At 51.1% G+C, this 18202-nt stretch overlaps 1 protein-coding gene across 4 annotated transcripts in view; it reads left to right on the forward strand.

Annotated features, from left to right (window-relative positions):
- CYTH1 (cytohesin 1) overlaps window positions 1–17661 on the forward strand; it is a 113937-nt gene extending 96276 nt beyond the window's left edge. For 3 of the 4 annotated variants that reach the window (XM_064270636.1, XM_023556845.2, XM_023556846.2), the window contains 4 exons: window positions 5327–5405; window positions 7526–7597; window positions 8236–8390; window positions 12820–17654. In XM_064270636.1, the coding sequence (XP_064126706.1) occupies window positions 5327–5405; window positions 7526–7597; window positions 8236–8390; window positions 12820–12898 (385 nt within the window). In that variant the 3' untranslated portion in view covers window positions 12899–17654. Of the gene's footprint in view, window positions 1–5326; window positions 5406–7525; window positions 7598–8235; window positions 8391–12819 lie in introns of all 4 variants that reach the window. The other variant, XM_064270637.1, reaches the window with a different exon arrangement.
- The last annotated feature ends 541 nt before the right edge of the window (window positions 17662–18202 follow it).

An 18202-nucleotide genomic window follows, 5' to 3' on the forward strand; every position in this document is an offset into this window, starting at 1 on the left:
TGCGTCTGGGACGATGGGATGGGTGATGGGGTTGCTGTGGAGAGCCTGGTAGGAGTTCTGTTAGAGCAAAAACCCTCTCCAGAAAGGAGGTGAAGCGCATAGCCAGCGCCCTGGGTGACATGCGGAGACTCCTGGGGACAGGCTGCCCTCAGCTGTCCATGTTGCCCGTGTGTATTTGTGTCCACGTTTCCACTTGAGTTTATTGACCAGGTGTTGTTTGGAGGCAGTCCTGTAGGACCTGGCCCTTTCCACTTTCCCAGCCTCTGGGCCGCTGGGAGGGTGACAGCTATGTCCATCTCTCTACTTGCCATCACATAGATTGTAGCTGGTGCTCCCGCGCCCCCCCACCCCCTTCCCACCCCAGTGCATCATCACCGTGCATCCGCTCCCCAGGCAGCGTGCATGGCAAGCCTAGAGCCCCGGCTGCAGCTCCACCCACGGCACTCTTCCTCATCCTGGGCAGTAGCCTCCCTCCTTTCCAACCCGAATCAGCCACATTAATGATGTTGTTCATTCAGAAAAACAAGATGAGTTTCTCTGCCCTCTGCTGAGACCTGTGCTCTTGCCTCGCAACGAGGGTGATGGAGAGACCCACAGGGAAACAAATCAGTAGGGTCTTCACAGGCATTCCCCGTCCTTAGGTGGTGATGTTGTTACTGTTTCAGAACACAGAGAGAGCCCTCGACTCCGATGTCGTTTTCGGCCACTAAGAGAGTACCTTGTTTTCCTCTGCCTTGGCCTGTGAGCGGATCCCCACAAGATCAAGAGGGTTGAGTTAGAATGGTCCTGCTCTACCATCTTGGTTCCTCCTCCCAGTGAGAGCAGGGTCTTTACTCGGCCGTCGCTGGAGCGTTGGGAAGCGCTAAAATGCAATCTTTGAATTCTTACTAGTTCAGATAATAATAGGGTTTATGCTTCTTAAAAGGCCTGTCCCGGGTCCTGTGTTTATATGTAGTGACTTGATTTATGAAATCCCCCTGGAGCACCACTTCACTGATGGGAGGCTTAAATGTCCCTGGAATCAGCCAGCATTTCATTTTTAAGCCAGTAGAGCCTTTGAACTTACAGCTCCAAAATGACTGACCCCATGGGCGCCTAGCCTGCTGTGCGTCCTCACTGGCAAGCAGATGGCGTTAAAAGGAAACCTACTGGAAATTCTAGAAGTGCATCCAAGCTTGAATTTGCTTCCCCTTCTGGTGAAATTTGTTTAAATGTAATGCTGAGTGTTACCTTTGGCAGCCCAGATAACTAAAATTAGAGCACACAGAGATTGTCTTCGTCTCTGCACCAGGATGGCATGCAGATTCATGAGGCATTCCATATTTCTAAAATGAAAAAAACTAAACTAAATGGGGGGCTAGTTTTTAGGTCACTGCATTCCTTTTGTAAAACCCCACCAGGCCCTTCTGAACTCTCAGAATTGTTGTGCTCATGTTAGCACCATTAGCATCATCCCTTTGTCCTTACGTGCCCAGGAGGTGGGTGGCCAGCCTTCTGTGGTTGTGTGTAGATGTCTGTGTGTGCAGATATCCGTGAGAGTCCGTACCCTTGTGTGTACACACATGTACATACATGTCCATGGCTGTATGTGTGTGTGTGTTCTCACGCACACTTAAAAAGCGATTAAAAAAAAAAATCAAACTTGTTGCCATCGAGTCAATTCCGACTCACAGCGACCCTCAAGGACGGAGTAGAACTGCCCCACAGAGCTTCCAAGGAGCGTCTGGTGGATTTTAATAGCTGACCTTTTGGTTGGCAGCTGTAGCTCTTAACCACGAGGCCACCAGAGTTTCCTAAAAACCAAAGTGATAGTCATCTGAAAGGACATGTAATTTTCCCTGGAGTGATCTTCACTCTCTTCACTCTGGGCTCTGGATATGTGAATAAATATTAGCTTTGTAAGAAAAATTTACGGCATCTGGGGGTGAGATTTTCAGTAGATGCCTCAAGTCTTGCCTCCGCCAGACAGGCCCAGCCCATGGGACCCCACTCTTGCACGGCCGGCCCCTGCGTGTTTCCACGCTCAGCACCTGCCTCAGGCAGACATGAATGTGACTGATACGTGTACTGTGAGACTAAGGAGCCTGGTTTAATTTCTTTGTTTTAATTTTCTTTTCTCCCTCATTTGTATGTTTCCATGGTTTTGGCTCTCCTTTTCCTTGCCCCAAACTCCAGGAGGTATGTAATCCCCTCGACCTGCTCGCTTGCTCTGCCCAGGCCACTGTAATCGCTGCAGTGTTTTCTAATTTTGTTATTTTTGGTTATTTTGTTTTTTAATTGCTGGTGGTAGTAGTAATTGCTGCTTCTAACTTACCGTACAGTCCCTAGGGAACTGGCCAGGATCAGGGGTTTGGAGCAATTGCCATGATTTACCGTTTAGCAGTAGGACCTAGTGCTTCAGATAGCCAAGTACCAAGGTGTCGGATAATTTAACTTTATGGAATGTGATGCAGCAAAGTGAGAAAATACAGTAAGAGCGGGTTTGTAAAAGCAGAGAAAGTTTTTACTGAATTTTCTCTTGGAGTTATTGGCCAGGCATATACGGTCTCTGTTGGATCACATCGACATCAGCCTGATGTGAAGGCAGTTCTAAGTGAGGACGAGGAGGGGAAAAGGAATCAGATGTCCCAAAGCCTCGTGCTCCTGACATACCATGATCAGACAGCAAAGTCAGAAAAGAAATTACATTTGCCTTTGCAGGAAATGGAGATGATGTTTGCTAGACTCACAGTGGTGCCAAGTAAAGTTTACAAACAAACAAAAACCCTCAAGTCCCTTAACATAATTTCCTGGGCATTCGGAGGGAGGGCATGACAGCCTTGGTTCTCTTTTTATGCTTTGTTTTGTTTTTCTCCCTCCGCTTTGTCAAAGAGTCATTGTTAAAAACACAAAATTAGCCTCTTAGTAGTCACGTTGTTGGTAGCTATACTGCACTGGCTGATTTTCAGGAAACAGGCTTTGCCCAGCCCAGGAGCTTCTCAGGTTTCTGCTTGAGCATTCCTTGAGCAGAGCTAACCTTGAGAAGAACAGCCCCACGCCCTGGCATTTATTAAGATGTTTTGAGGGCTTGTTCCAAACCTCAGGGGAGATGCACCCTGGGCTCTCTCTGAGCGTGAGGGAGGGCTGAGCAGCCATGGGGTGTCCTGTGAGTTCCACAGGGACTGTCCTAGGTGCGCGCATTGAACCTGTCTGCTTCTTCATGTCTGTTTTCTTTCAACACGGAATGTTCCCTGGGGACCGCAGTGATGCTCCATGGCAGAGGTCTCTGCAAAGCAGCAGGGTGCCCCGGGGACATAACCACCTTTTGTCATCAGGAAATGTCCCCAGCTTTGCTCTTTCCCTCAGAGTCCCTCCCATCTTACTCCATTGACCCCTGACACCTCTCCGCATATTCTCCTAAGCCTTCAGTGTCCAGGTTGTGGCCTGTGACGGGGGTGCTTGGGAGGCCAGCGTGGGTTGGCATTTTGTTGTGTACTGAGCCCAAGAAACTACCAACCCAAGTTCTCAGCCCTCCGAAATGGGGACAGGCTCCATTTTCATAGCAAATGGGCTCTAGTTGTAAATATTTCCCTTGTCTCCTTCCTCCTCCTCCTTTATTTTAATTCTACCCAGCCATCCCTGTTTTCCACATGCATGCCCTCTTGTCCATCTGCAGTTTGTTCTTAGTTTCATGCCCCCTGACCTTTAGGGAACAGAGGCGCGTGCTCACAGAAAAGTCAGAAGTCGCTGCGAGGAAGCGAGTCTTCCTCTGCTTGGTGTCAGTCCAGGCTGGATGGTGGGCGGGGCCCTGGACTGGCTCATGGCCCACTCCGCTTCCTAACCTGGGTCCGTGCCGTCTAAAACCTGGACAGCTAAGGGCCAATCACTCCACCTCCTTAGAGCTCAGCCACCTGAGCAGAGCTGTAAGATGGGCCTTCCACCTGTCTGCCAGGGCTCTGCTCTGGCTCTGTTTCCATGATGTTATGTACATGACCACACCAACCCTACCCCTTCCAGGTCTCTCTGGTGTAAGTGTATGGGCGTGCCCTGGCAGTTGGGAATTTTTCCTTTGACACTGCCCTACTTTTTGTGCGGCTATTTGTGGTGAGGGGCAAGAGAGGAAGATATATCTGGTGTCACACGAGACATTGGCCGCTAGGTTTCCTTGCTCTTCTGAAGATTGGAGAAGCGATGTTCTCTTTAAGTCAGGACTTACCAAAAAAGCCCGTGCCATCCAGGGAAGTAAGGAGTGTTTATGAAATGCTGAGCGCACCTTAACGAGTGCACACCTCAGGGATGGTGTTCGTATGGCTCATGTTCCGAAAGGTCCCCTTGACCCAGTGTAAGCGGAGGAGGAGATGTGTGGTTGGTGTCGTGTTTTGAGAGCAGGGTACAGCTCCTTTTCCTTTCTTAGCATTTGCCTCAGCACCATTTCCTCACCCCCAAGCTTTTTACTGAGAAATATTAGCCAAAAAAAAAAAAAAAAAATTTTTTTTTTTTTTTTTATTAGCAAGGGTTCGGGACACCGTCCCCGACTCACGGCCTCTACCGCCTGTGCTCCTGTGTCCCACAGCCCCTTGTCTAGCTATTTTTGTCATAAGCTTCAAGTGACAGGTCCAGAACTGAGCAAGCTCCTGCAGGTGGCCTCGCCTTAAAAGTTGGTTCTACCCCAATAAAAGAATTGTGCTTTGATTTTCATCCAGAACCCTAGGGGAGTCCTATTTTCAGAACACTGGCCCTGAAGCCTGAAAGCCCTTGTAGAAATTCACTCCAATCAGGAAGGGGGCAGAGGATAAAGCCACAGGAGCTTGAGTTCCCCGTTCCAGGAATACTGTGGATTTGCCTGTGAAGGGATTAAGACGGCTTGCTTCCCGTCTCCTCCTTCCCACCACCTTCTGCTCAGACACTGCTCCTTAAAGGCTGGGGCTGGTTGCTGATTAGCAGCAACCTCCCTGGACTGGAGGTTGGCGTTGCCCCCCTTTCTCTGTTGTTTGCCAGTTTCCACCACACAGGTAGGCCTTTCGCTGCCGCTTCTCCTGCCCACGTCCAGTTCGCATTGTGTGTCGTCATTGCCCCTGGGTTTCTCCCAGACCCAGGCGCCCATCCTGCGTCTGACTCCATTTCCAGGTGTCGCTAGATCGCTTGCTCTGCTTGTACCGAGACTTTCACTTCATAAAGATGCTTCTGTCTTGGCTCTGTGTCTTGTTCTTGACACCCGTTTGCCATGGCCCCTGTGTCCCCTCGGTGCCCTGCCCCCCTCACCGCCCTAAAGAAGAGTGCTTTGTGTGTTGTGGACCCGCTCTGGGCCTGGTGTCTCTTGTCCAATGTGCCTCTCTGCTTGCTCTGCAGGTGGCAGGGTGAAGACGTGGAAGCGACGCTGGTTCATTCTGACGGACAACTGCCTGTACTATTTCGAGTACACAACGGTGAGCACCGGCTATCGCTCACAGGGCTGGTGTCGTACAAGGAGGCAGTGGGGACAGTCCCCTTTTCCCCTTTGTCCTTCTGTCTCTTTGTGGGGACAGGAGAGAATTTAAGCAGAGCGGAAGAACTAAGACAGACCTCAGAATCAGGCACCCTAAAGATGCAGCTGACCCTGCAGAAGGAGCTTCGGCCCAGAGGCAGCACCCCGTTCTAGATGAGGACAGACTCCAGGCGGGGGAGATGGTACCAAGAACAGCACTTTGGAGCTGGGCCAGGAAGTGAACTTGGGTCATTGCCAAGAAAGAGCCTGTGGCCTATTGAAAGGGAGATGGAATTAACAGTGATTTGGGGAATTCAGATTTCCTGGAGTAGCAGAAATGCGGAACATGTGGTTCAGAAGAAACAGCCAAGGAGGGGATAGGTGATGAAGGAAGAGTGGGTGGAGAGAAACGGGGAAAGCTCATGTCTTTATAGACACAGTGGGAGGAGAGGTGGGGAGTCGCTCCCAGAGTCCCCGGGACAAACTGGAAGGCAGAAAGGTGAGTTCAGACTTTAAACAAATGAGAACCAAAGCTATGTAACTGAAGAGTTATTACTTATTTATCAGTAAGCAAGTTAAAACTTCAAGGAATGGGACAGAAATAGCCAAAAATGTAATCACTCTTGCAGAGAAAAGGCTTGAGACAGTCACAGAGAGTACATCTGAAAAGGAGAAATATTAAAAAAAAAAAAAAAAAAAACGAGAGAGAGAAAAGCAGCTTGCAGATCCGGAGAACAGATATAGATGACCCCAATACCAGAATAATTGGTACCTGTGAATTCAGAGGCCTGCTATGATATGTTATGAGATCATTTCCCTGAAAAGGAGAGAAATACCTGGATCTGCAAAGTCACAAGAGTCTACTGTATTTCAGGGAAGTTTTAGGAAGCCTGGCACCAAGGCTTAGCCCAGGTAAACAATTGAACTTAGAGCCAAGTCTTCAGGCATTCAGCTGGAAAAAGAAAATCATCTGCAGTGGCTTTCAGTGCCAAAAAATAGTGGCTCTAGGTCTGCATTTTCAAAGGAAAGAAGGTGTGATCGAGAACCCTTATCCACCCACCTGGCCCTTGAAGTAAAACCCACCAAACGGCCTTATCAAACATGAGAAAACACATGAAAGGCAGCCCTGTGCGTCCTTCTTGGAAAAGCTGCCCAGCAGCAAAGCCCAGCCAGTGAGAGAAAGTCTCAAGAGATAGACCTCAGGATGTAAAGACCGGTGGTGAGCGCTGATTTCACTTAAGTGTGGAGCTGATCGTGTGAAATGGCTGGGAAGTGCGGCTGCGGGACAGACCAGGAATGCTCTAAGCGCTGGCAATGCAGAAATGACAACCGGTAGTAATTAGGAGGCCTGAAGGATGGAGGCCAACCTCGGGCAGGTGGAACTGGGCAGGTGGAATGGGAGTCTCGCTGAGGGGAGACTCTGGAGGTCCTAGAGGAGGACCACTTGGCTGGTGGGGTGGCAGGTTGTCCAGCTCTGCTCTGGACATGTGTTTAGGGGCTATTTTAGACCTAGGAGGAATTGTCAGGAAGGAAATGTCTCCTTGAGCATTGCCCAGTCCGGCTGGGGGATGATCGGGCAGCAGCTAACACGGAGGTAGTGAGAGCCGCCACAGATTACAGACAGGGATGCCTATTGTGAGGCTGGGAAAGGCTTTCTGGAGCTGTCAACACCAGAACTGAGGCTTAAAAGCTGCGGAGAGCCAGACACAGAGGCAAGGCCATGTTGTAAGTGAAAGGAGTAGCCGCCCTGGGCCACTGTGGACGCAGTCTTCCCAGGCGTCTGCTGAATCTTCTGAGCTTTCCACTACAAAGGGCGGTTGATTATAGGGGTTCCTGTGTGCTAGAGCTGATTGACAATCCCCGTGGCTTTCTTGGCCCCCCTTCTTGTTGTAGAGCAGGGTGTGTGGTGTGGGCCCTGGAGCTGGTCTGTGAGTGTAAGCTGTGTGAAGGCAGGACATCTCCAGTGAGTCGCCAGTGAGCAATATCACAGTGTGTGTGTCCTCAGACTGAGTGGTGATGCCCCACTCTCCTGTCTTCTGTGGGATAAGCAGTGATATCGTCCTCTCTTCCTCTCTCCTGTAGGATAAGGAGCCCCGGGGGATCATCCCTTTGGAGAACCTGAGTATCCGGGAGGTGGAGGACTCCAAAAAACCAGTGAGTGTTTGTGGTGAGAAGAAAAGGGATGGGCGTAGCAGTTCCCTGAAAAAGAGTAAAATTGCAAACGTTCAGTTGGAAAAACCGCTGTGAAGTACTGTTATGATTTAATTTAGCCTTTTTCTGGTTATCTTTACTGTTCTTCCCCAGCCAAGCCAAAGAAGAGACTCTAAAACTTCTTCTTCTGCCGGCCGCTTTATCGTTTAGTCATCAGTGTCAGAGAGGTACTGATACTGCCCCTCTTAAGACGACATCAACAGCAGCACGTGTGTTTGGGGTTGGGCTCCTTGTTCCATAACCTTGGGACTCCTGATGAAATATTTCCCCTTGGTTTTGGAATATTATGACTTTGTTGGCTTGGCTTTAAGAAACCTAAAGTAACATTTGGCTGTCTCCATATTTTCTGTATATTAGGAGTGGAGCTGACATATAGTTAGCTAACACCTTTGTCAGTAAGGCCTGTTTAGCTACAGTTGGCTTTCGGCAGAACCCACCTTCCAGGCTCGTCTTTTCCAAGGGACATCTCTACGGCCCCTTTAGGAAGAACAGAATAGCCTTTGGGGAAATAATGAACACTTTGCGAGTCAGCAGCTTTCTACGACTTCTCAGTTATTTGCTCCTTCTCTCTTGACTCTCAGAACTGCTTCGAGCTTTATATCCCTGACAACAAAGACCAAGTGATCAAGGCCTGCAAGACGGAGGCTGACGGGCGCGTGGTGGAGGGGAACCACACGGTGTACCGCATCTCTGCACCCACGCCCGAGGAGAAGGAGGAGTGGATCAAGTGCATTAAGTATGTGGCCCCCAGAAATGGGAGACTGGCCTGACTGGCCTTTGACTCTCACCCCGAAAGTGTTGCTCCTTTCGGTGGTTACGGGTACCGTCGGTTCTTCTTCTGCACTCTGTGTCTTAAAGCTTCAGGGGATGGTTTGGTCGAGATTCCCTGATGACTTCTCAGGGGGCTCTGTGGGTTTTCAACCATTTCAGGGGTTCAGAGAGCACCTCAAACCCTCCCTTGTTTCCCAGGTGCACCTCATAGACCCGAGAGAACAGGTGAGCACATTTACAGGCACCGGTGTTCACTGGACTGTCTCGTCTCACCTTAGGAAGCCAATCTCCTTCTCCAGGGGACCGCTCAGTGGAGGTGATCGTCGTCATGGACACGGGGCTATCAGTGCTGTGTCCTGTGCTATAAGTGTTGATGGGGCTAAGGGGGTTGGCCAGGCAGGGCCCCCTTCTATCTTTAGAACCTTTTGGGAATGCCTCTTGTCTTGGTTATCTAGTGCTGCCATAACAAAAATACCACAAGTAGATGGTTTTAACAAAGAGAAATTTATTTTCTCACAGTCTAGTAGGTTACAAGTCCAAATTCAGGGCATCAGCTCCAGGGCAAGGCTTTCTCTCTCTGTTGGCTCTGGAGGAAGGTCCTTGTCCTCCATCTTCCCCTGGTCGAAGAGCTTCTCAGGCACAGGGACCCCATGTCCAAAGGACACGCTCTGCTCCTGGTGCTGCATTCTTAGTGGTGTGAGGTCCCCAGCTCTCTGCTAGCTTCCTTTTCCTTTTACGTCTTGAGAGAGAAAAGGTGGTTCAGGCCCCATCCCAGGGAAACTCCCTTTACATTGGATCAGGGAGGTGACCTGAGTGAGGGTGGTGTTACAATCCAACCCTAATCCTCTTTAGCATAAAATTACAATCACAAAATGGAGGACAACCACACAATACTGAGAATCATGGCCTAACCAAGTTGACACGTATTTATGGGGGGACACAACTCAATCCATGACACCTCTCAAAAGTGCATTCTTAGGGAAGGTGTCCTGGGCGTGTCGTCCCTGACCAGGGGCGCTCAGTGGGGGCGCTTCCATGGTTGGGATGCGCGTTTCCCATGGTGCTTTCAGGGGAGGAGGCCCTGATGGGCTGGAAAGAGCCGAGGCTGAGTCAGGAGCTTGGCAGCTGACGCAGTGTGGCGGGAAAATGAGAGCTCTGCCCCAGAGAGCCTGGTTCCTCCCAGATCTAAAGTCTGATTCTCTTACTCCTTGTGGTAGTTGCTTGGCGTGAGATGTCGGCCAGCCAGTAAGACTGGAAACTTGGATGTGAGAGAACAATAAAGAGTGCGTTAAGAAGCCACGATCACATATTGGTGATTCACGTACTCCACCACTTGGATTCACTTATAGTTTCTACTTGGATTGTGTTGAGGGAAGGCCCTCTGCTTTAGTGTTGTGTGTGTGCCGCTTGGTGTGTGCTGGCCTCACCTTTGTGGCTGCGGCCGTCACCTCTGCCCTGGCTGCTTGGTGTGGTCCAGGGATGGCAGGATTGGCCTCACCTGGGAGCTCTTAGAACTCAGCGCCCCTGACGTAGTGGAATCTGCATCTTAGCAAGCTCTCCAGGGATCGGAAAGGGCAGGAAGGTTTGAGGTGCCCGCTCTTTGACATCTTCCTTACTGCGGGCCTTTTCTTCTCCTTGGCCTTGGAGTTGTGACTGTGCCCTTCAGCTTGTGGGTGTTGGAGTCTGACACTGCGTGGCCCTTGTCACCGCTCTCACCTGTCCTCCTAAACCCCCACATCTGTCTCCTGTAGATCAGTCAGCCTTCTCTCCATTTCTTTATTCCTCATGGAATTTGTTTTTTATATATGATTTGGTTCGGTTCAAACCCCTGCTGAGAGTTTGCATTTCCACCCCAGATACACTGAGTCAGAATGTACAGTTTAACAAGATCTCCGGGTGATTTTTATACATAAAGTCCTGGTTTGAAGTAAGGGATATGACTTTATTCCCTCAAATAAATAGCCAGCTAGCCCAACACTATTTTTTTATTAATCCTTTTTTGCCATCTGATTTGAAGTACTTTCTTTAGTTTACACACATGCTGACTTCTGTTGATCTGTTTGCCTCTGTACGAGCTCTGTGCTGTGTCAGTCACTGCAGCGTTCCCTCCGTGTGGTCATGCGTGTGTGAGCTCTGTGCTGTGTCAGTCACTGCAGCGTTCTCTCCGTGTGGTCATGCGTGTACGAGCTCTGTGCTGTGTCAGTCACTGCAGCGTTCTCTCCGTGTGGTCATGCGTGTACGAGCTCTGTGCTGTGTCAGTCACTGCAGCGTTCTCTCCATGTGGTCATGCGTGTGTGAGCTCTGTGCTGTGTCAGTCACTGCAGCGTTCTCTCCGTGTGGTCATGCGTGTGTGAGCTCTGTGCTGTGTCAGTCACTGCAGCGTTCCCTCCGTGTGGTCATGCGTGTGTGAGCTCTGTGCTGTGTCAGTCACTGCAGCGTTCCCTCCGTGTGGTCATGCGTGTGTGAGCTCTGTGCTGTGTCAGTCACTGCAGCGTTCCCTCCGTGTGGTCATGCGTGTGTGAGCTCTGTGCTGTGTCAGTCACTGCAGCGTTCCCTCCGTGTGGTCATGCGTGTGTGAGCTCTGTGCTGTGTCAGTCATTGCAGCGTTCTCTATGCATGGTCATGCATAGCCTCCCTTCCCCCATTATTCTTTCAGGAAAACCTAGCTGTACCTCGGTATTTTTTCTCTAATGTGGGTTATAACTTCACTAGTCAGAAAAATTAATCATTCTTTCAAATCACATCCATGATCTTGAACTCTTTAATTAACGTGAATGTAGGGCCCTCCCTATGGGGTTGCCCAGCTCCCGTGGCTCTGTTCCAGAACTGGCTTTGCCCCTGTGGCAGATGGGGACCCTCTGCTCAGACTCAGGGCTGTAAACTTGCAGACAGCGTTCTGCGTACTCTCCAGGCAAGGCCTCTAATCCTTACCACTCTACAAAGGGCAGGAATGTTGGGTTTATCATCCCTGTTTTGTGAATGAGGAAACTGAGGCATTGCGAGGTTAATGACACACGGTGGTGGTGCTGCTCTTCGAACCAAGCAGCCTGACTCAGGAACCTGTGTCCTCAGTGCCCTACAGCGCTGAGTGTCAGCCGCCCTGGCTCTGGTATTTCTCCCCGGGAAAGCTGGAGACAACAAGAAAGCATGAGGGCCTGCTGTGTGGGAGCCTCTTTGCCAGTGCTTCGGGGACAGTTTGGAAAAGGCCAGGTGCAGGAGCCTCCAGCAGCCCTAGTCTCCAGCACCCTGGCCCGTGGTTTCCAGGAGCATGGCACTCACTAGACCAGGCCTCTGTACAAATAGAATTGGCACTCCAGCAGTAATGGCAGCCTCTGGTTGAGAGCTATTTGCCATGTGTTTTGTATATATTCTCTCTTTTCAGCCTCCCAAAAGCCCAGTGAGGAGCAGGAGTGTCTCATTTTAACGGGGGTGGGGGCAGGAGTTGGGAGGTAGCACAAGGGAAGTGCCAGAGCCCAGGTGTGAGTCTCTGTCTGCTTGTAAACTACCATTCTGTTTGCAAAACACTGCCTCTCACAAGGCACACAGAGCATCATGCACACCTCTTCAGAGGCGTCCGAGACCCACCCAAGGGGCTTGGCCCACCCGAGGAGCAGAGGTGGATCCACCCTAGAACCCCGAAAATGAAGCCAGATTTTTGCTGGTTGAATTCCCTCAGTCCACCCTGAGTGGTCAGATATCTTCCTGGTGATGCCCCCTCAGGACTAGGGCTTCGAACCGATTCCTTCTGGTTTCTTCAGGTTCGAACCACTCCTGAGAATTTGCATTTCTTGCAAGTTCCCAGGCGATGCTAATGCTGCTGGTTAGGGGCCAGTTCTGAAAACCATTAGTAGAGCAGTGGTTCTCAAAACTTGTTATACGTAAGGATCACCTGGGGATCTTGTTAGACTGTAGATTTTGATTCAGTGTATCTGGGGTGGAGCACAAAGCCTGCTCCGGCATTCCTAGTACTGTCGAGTTCTAGTCTTCCCCCAGGAACCATAGAGCCATTCTCTTATGAACCCCATCTTTGGTGAAAGGGTTCCTGGTCAGCCCAGAAGAGACCCCCAGTCCCTCCTCTCACTGGCCGTGAGCACAGTGCCAGCAGGCAGGGTAGGCTGTGTGCTACTCAGGAGCCAGCCACATACAGCACTGCTTCTCTGGAAATGGGAATTCAGCTGCAAACATCTGTACCGTCACTTGCTGAAAGTGGAAGGATCACAGATACGGAGCATGGGGCCAGCTGCTGCAGGCAGGCAGCTTCCCTCCTGCCCTTAGCCCTGCCCTGCTCTGCCCTGGTCAGGGAGGGGTGAGGACACCTAGGAGCCCCCCCGGCCCCTCTCTCTCTGACTGTGTCCTCATGTCTCTTCCATTTTCTCTCCATTTGTGTGCTCCAGAGCGGCCATCAGCAGGGACCCGTTCTACGAGATGTTGGCAGCCCGCAAGAAGAAGGTTTCCATCACCAGAAGACACTGAGCAGCCCCGCCGGTGCACCGAGTCTGCTGGTGCGCCGAGTCTGCTGCTGCGCCGAGTCTGCGGGCGGCCAAGCAGGAGCAGCTCCATACTAGGCACTGCCCCAAGCCTAGAGACTAGCTTCAGCTTTTGCTATTTTTTTTAAGTGGGAGATGGGCAGGCTGTGATCCCTAGGGGAGAGGGTCCGGAAGCCTCTGGAAGCACGGCGTCTCCAGCCTTTGCTCTAAGAAGGGAGCTCCCGGCAGCCCAGCCTCCCGACGCCTCCCCACTGTGCAGGTCTGATAGCAAAGCCGGAGCCGACCGTTTACCTCTGGTTACTTCCTGTGAAGAAGCCTTCACCCAGCACCGTGAACGCATGTTTCCATGTGTTATTATACGCTAAGAAAAAGGTGGGACAGGAGAGAAGCCACATGCCATAAAGATATATTTTTGTTTTCAAGAAGAAAAAAGGTAACATAGAGCTATTCTGATGCGTCCTGCCCCATTGGCGTGGGCAGCTCCTTGGGAGAAGCAGCTGCTGAGGCACACTGGCCCGGCTCAGGGATGAGCAGGGCCTGCCTCCTGTGCCGCCACCCAGGGGCCACCCAGGCCTAGTCCTGGGTGCTTGCTCTGTGCCCGTGTGAGCTTGAGGGTGGACGGGGTAGAGGGAACAGTGGATGCAGCGAGGACCTAGGACCTGTCACGGAGTCAGAGCCCAGCGGTGGCCTCAGGGACTCGCATGGCTGTGTGGTCGCACCAGCCGAGGCAGTCCACTTCAAGTGCGTACAGAGCACTGAGGAGGGAAGAGAATCGTCTGGACACTGGAATCATTTGTCTCTTTCAGAATTCAAGTTCTTGTTGAGCTTTAAAATACAAAGTCAGCATCTTTGCTTGAGCTAATACCTAGTAACCAAAACTGTGAGGACGCGATCCCCGCGGAGGTCCTGGGATGGCCTGACTGTCTCATGTTTGGTTTTTCTCCCTCTCTTCCTACGACTCCAGTCCTCGTTTTAGAGGAGGAGTGGGTCTTACCAGATGGCCTGAGGGCTCAGCTTGTCCTGCCTCTAGGCTGGCCCTTGATCACACCCTGGCCCTGCATTTTGGGGTGGGCCGGCAGGGGAACTGGGCCTCAGTCTGCTGGGCAGGGCTGCAGGCAGTTTCTTGGAGAGAGGAGATTAATAAACAAATACTTGTTTCTTTCTTTTTTTTTTTTTTAAAGAAACGTGTGTGAGTAGACCAGGCCCCTCCTAACCCCTGGTATGCGGGGCTGCGGGACTTGATGCTCTCGCCATTTGTTCTCTCAGGGACTCTCGGGCGACTCCTGCCGCTCACTCCAGGCCAGCGTGCCACAGGCACAAGCATGGGCTGACCAGGTCACCTCAGCTGCGGCCTCCGGCCACCCCTGCCCGGAGAGTGCAGAGGGCTCCCCACAAAGGAAGGTGGGCTGGGCAAGCCTCGCTGCAGGCTTCCCAGGCGGCAGGACCCAGATCCCCTGCCGTTCTTAGGGCCGGTCAGCATCTCTGGAAATAGCCTGTGCGGGGAGGAGTGGGGGGCAATCTGGGGTCCCCCTCTTAGCGTGGGAGTCAAGAGTAGCTAGGCCCTATCTGGAGGGGCTTCAGGCATCTTTATTTGAAGGCCACGGAAGGGGTTCCAGGCTGGAAGCTGAACTTCCTGGGGAGGAGAACCAGGGCGGCACCCGTGACACCACTGTCACTGGAGTCCCTCCGGTTGGCTCCCGCCCTTCGGCCAAGTCCATTGCACTGGTTCTCACGGATACCGCCTGGACCGAGAGGCACCTGGATCAGTATTAGTCTATTTATCAGAGGTGTAAATAATCCATGTATAGTTTTTCTTCTCCTGGATTATTTTGTATTTGTTTAAAAAGAAAAGTTGTGTCAAAATATAAACTATAAAGACATGACTGAAAGCTGTCAACAGGGTTTTTAAAAAACTAGAATTATTATTTCAATTGTTTTCTGTTTTTTTTGCTTTGTAAACTAGCGCCAAGGAACTGCAGCAAATAAACCCCACATCTGCCCGGGCCACCCTCCTTGTCTAGTGTGCTTTTTACCCGGGGCGGGCCTGAGAGGGAAGCCACGGTGCTGGCCAGCTGTGTTGTGTGAGCCACTTCTCCTCTTAGTTTCAGCAGTCACACCAGTGAGAAGTGTTGAGAAAGTTCTGTTTTCTATTAGGGAAGCAAAATGATAAAAGAAGATTAGCTCAGTCTCTTGCCCCACCCACTTTCCTAAAAGAAGAAACAAATATTAAGCACCTACTTTAAAGGAGGTGGCACGGTGGTTAAGCACTTGGCTGCTAACTGAAAGGTCAGCGGTCAAACTCACCAGAGGCTTAGCAGGAGAAAGACTTGGGGATCTGCTCCTGTAAAGATTGCCACCTAGGAAGTCCTATGGGGCAGTTCTGCTCTGCCACATGGGATCACCATGAGTCGGAAGAGACTTGACGTCACCTAACAACAACAACTTTAAGATCAAGAAATGTGTCTTCCGTCAGTGTGATATATTTTCAACATTATTCCAGCTCCCAGATACGCCAGCATACTGCCTGGGCAGATCCAGGAAGGAGAGACAGTGGGCTGTAACTCAAGCTGGGAAAGACACAGCATAGTGCCAGAGAATGGAAGGAGACAGGCAAGCCCTGGCCTGGCCCTGCATCAGCTGGTAGCCCTTCCCCAGTGCCTCAGAAGTTGTCTCTCTGCTGACAGCAGCAATTTCAAATCTTTGGCTTCAAGCCCCCAGCATGTGAGAAGATGCTCAACGTCATTAGTCATTAGGGAAATGCAAATCAAAAGCACAATGAGATACCACTTCACTCCCACTAAGATGGCTGCAGTAAAGACAGACAATAATAAGTGTTGGCAAAATTGGAATCCTCAGGCATTGCTGGTTTGGTGCAGCCACTGTGGAAAAGAGTCTGGCAATTCCTCAAAAAGTTCAACATAGAGTTGCCATATGACCCATCAATTCTCCTACACCCAAGAGAATTGAAAATATATGTCCATACAAAACTCGGACGTGTTTATTGTAACATTATTCATAACCAAGAAGTAGATACAAGGTTTTTGGGGGGAGTGATCAAAACATTCTGGAGTTGCTTAGTGGTGATGGTTGCACAACTTGGTGAATATACTAAAAACCCCACTTAATTACACACTAAATGGATGGATTTTATGGGGCGTGAATTATGTATCTCCGTTAAGAAACAACCAGGAAATGTCATCACGTGCAGTGGTTATCAGCGTGTGGTCCCCCATCAGTAGGCAGCACTTGTATTAGAAACGTGAGTTCTCAGGCTCCGCCCTAGCCCGCTGGACCAGGCTGTTTTGTGCTGGAGCCCACCAGGGTTCACCAAGCCCTCCAGGCGGTTCCAACACAGGCCAGTTTGAGCACCACCGTCCCATTTCTTTCTCTTCATTGCTAAGACTTTGTTTGTATAACAGCTGAGGTGTAATTCCCACACGATAAAATACACCCATTTAAAGTGTGCGATTCTACGGTTTTTAGTATATTCACAGAGCTGTGCAACCTTTCACAATTTCAGAACATTTTGTCACCCCCAAAAGAAACGCGTGCCTGTCTGCTTTCACTTCCCATCTCCCCCCAACCCCTACCCTGGCTCCTCCCCAGCCCTAGGCAACTACTAACCTGTCTGTGGGTTTGCCTGTCCTGAAATTTCACATAAATGTAATCGTACAGTATATGACCTTTTGTGTCTCACTTAAAGGAACCCTGGTGATCCAGGGGTTAAAGCACTTGTCTGCTAACTGAAAGGTAGACGGTTCGAACCCACCAACCGCTCCACGGGAGAAAGATGTGGCAGCCTGCCTCCATAAAGATCACAGCCTTGGAAACCCTTTGGGGTAGTTCTACTCTGTCATATAGGGTCGCTATGAGGCGGAATTGACTCAGTGGTGGCAGGGTGGTGTCTGACTTAGCCAGTTCCGTATTTTTGAGGCTGACCCGTGTAGTAGCTTGGATCAGGACCCATTTCTTTTTGGGGCTGAATAATATTCCATTGTGTGGATATGCCACATTTTGTTTACGCATCCATCAGCTGATGGACGTTTGGGTGATTTCCCCTTTTGGCTGCTGTGAGTTGTGCCGCCGTGAGCCCTGGTGTCCAGGTTTCTGTGTGCCGTGCGAGCCTTTCTGTCTGGTCTTCCTTACTGCCCGCATCCTCACGTGCCATTCACTTCCCAGCCAGAGAGTACCTGCCTCATCGCACCTCGCGGCCTCGGGAAGCTCGTCTGTGCTGGCTCTCCCGCCTCCCCCCAGCTTACTCTACCAGGCTCTCACTGGCCTCTCCCTCTGCCCACCCAACACCCTGACACTCCCAGGGGTCTAACCCCAACTCTAGGCTTTAAGCACTTTCTGGACGGATAACCAGTCCCGTGGCTTCAATTTCTCCCACCTGCGCAGACCCTACCGTCCCGGGATGTTCCATCTCCATCTCTGCCTGCCTGTGGGGCCTGTCCACCCGGGGTCCACCGGGCCTGCACATTCAGCCCGTCTGCACCTGAACCTCTTCCCTGATCCCTGAGCGTGTCCCCCCTTCCTCGGGGAACGTGGGCTTAATTCGGAGTTGTTTCTCATTTGCCCCCCGGCCCCCAAGGCCTGTTGTTGCTGCCTCCAGAGCCTTCTGCTCCTCACCAGGTCTGCCTTCACCTCCGCCTCGGGCCTGGTCCACCGGCGCAGGCTCCCCTGCTGGTCTGCAGACCCCCGGCTTTGCCCTCTTCCACTTGGCTGTCCGTCCTGCTGCTTGGTCTGTTGATAATGTCATTCCCCTGCTTCTAAAAGAAGCCGAAAGGTTGGCAGTTCCAGCCCATCCAGAGGTGCCTTGGAGGACAGGCCCGTCAATCCGCTTCCAAAAGGTCACAGCGAGCAGTCAAGCGCTTAGCCGTTTCTGCCACCCAGGAACTCCTTATTACTGTCCTTGGTTATTTTGGTGTTAAAAATTGTGCCAGGGTTGGCCAGTGGGGACGCCTTCAGCCTGCTCCTGTGTCTCTCACGTGCCCGTCGTTCCAAGCACTGAGTACCTTTCTCCATAACTAGACGTTCCAGGATCGTCTGGTTCCCACCCTGCCTCAGCCAGAAGCAGCCGCTTTCCTGAAGGCCTCTGACCCCTTTCAGAGACCGAGATCTGGGCAGCAGGTGTGCCTCTTGGCCCTTTCCAGGGACAGAGCTTGGAAACTAAAAGATCTGCTTTATTAAGAGAGAACGTTCATACCGTAACGCTCACTGGTTTAAAGCATAATTCAAAAGTTTTTTTTAGCATACTCATAGAGTTGTACATCCTCACCCCATCAATTTT

The sequence above is a fragment of the Loxodonta africana genome, chromosome 18 (assembly GCF_030014295.1).
Source record: "Loxodonta africana isolate mLoxAfr1 chromosome 18, mLoxAfr1.hap2, whole genome shotgun sequence".
NCBI lineage: Eukaryota > Metazoa > Chordata > Mammalia > Proboscidea > Elephantidae > Loxodonta > Loxodonta africana.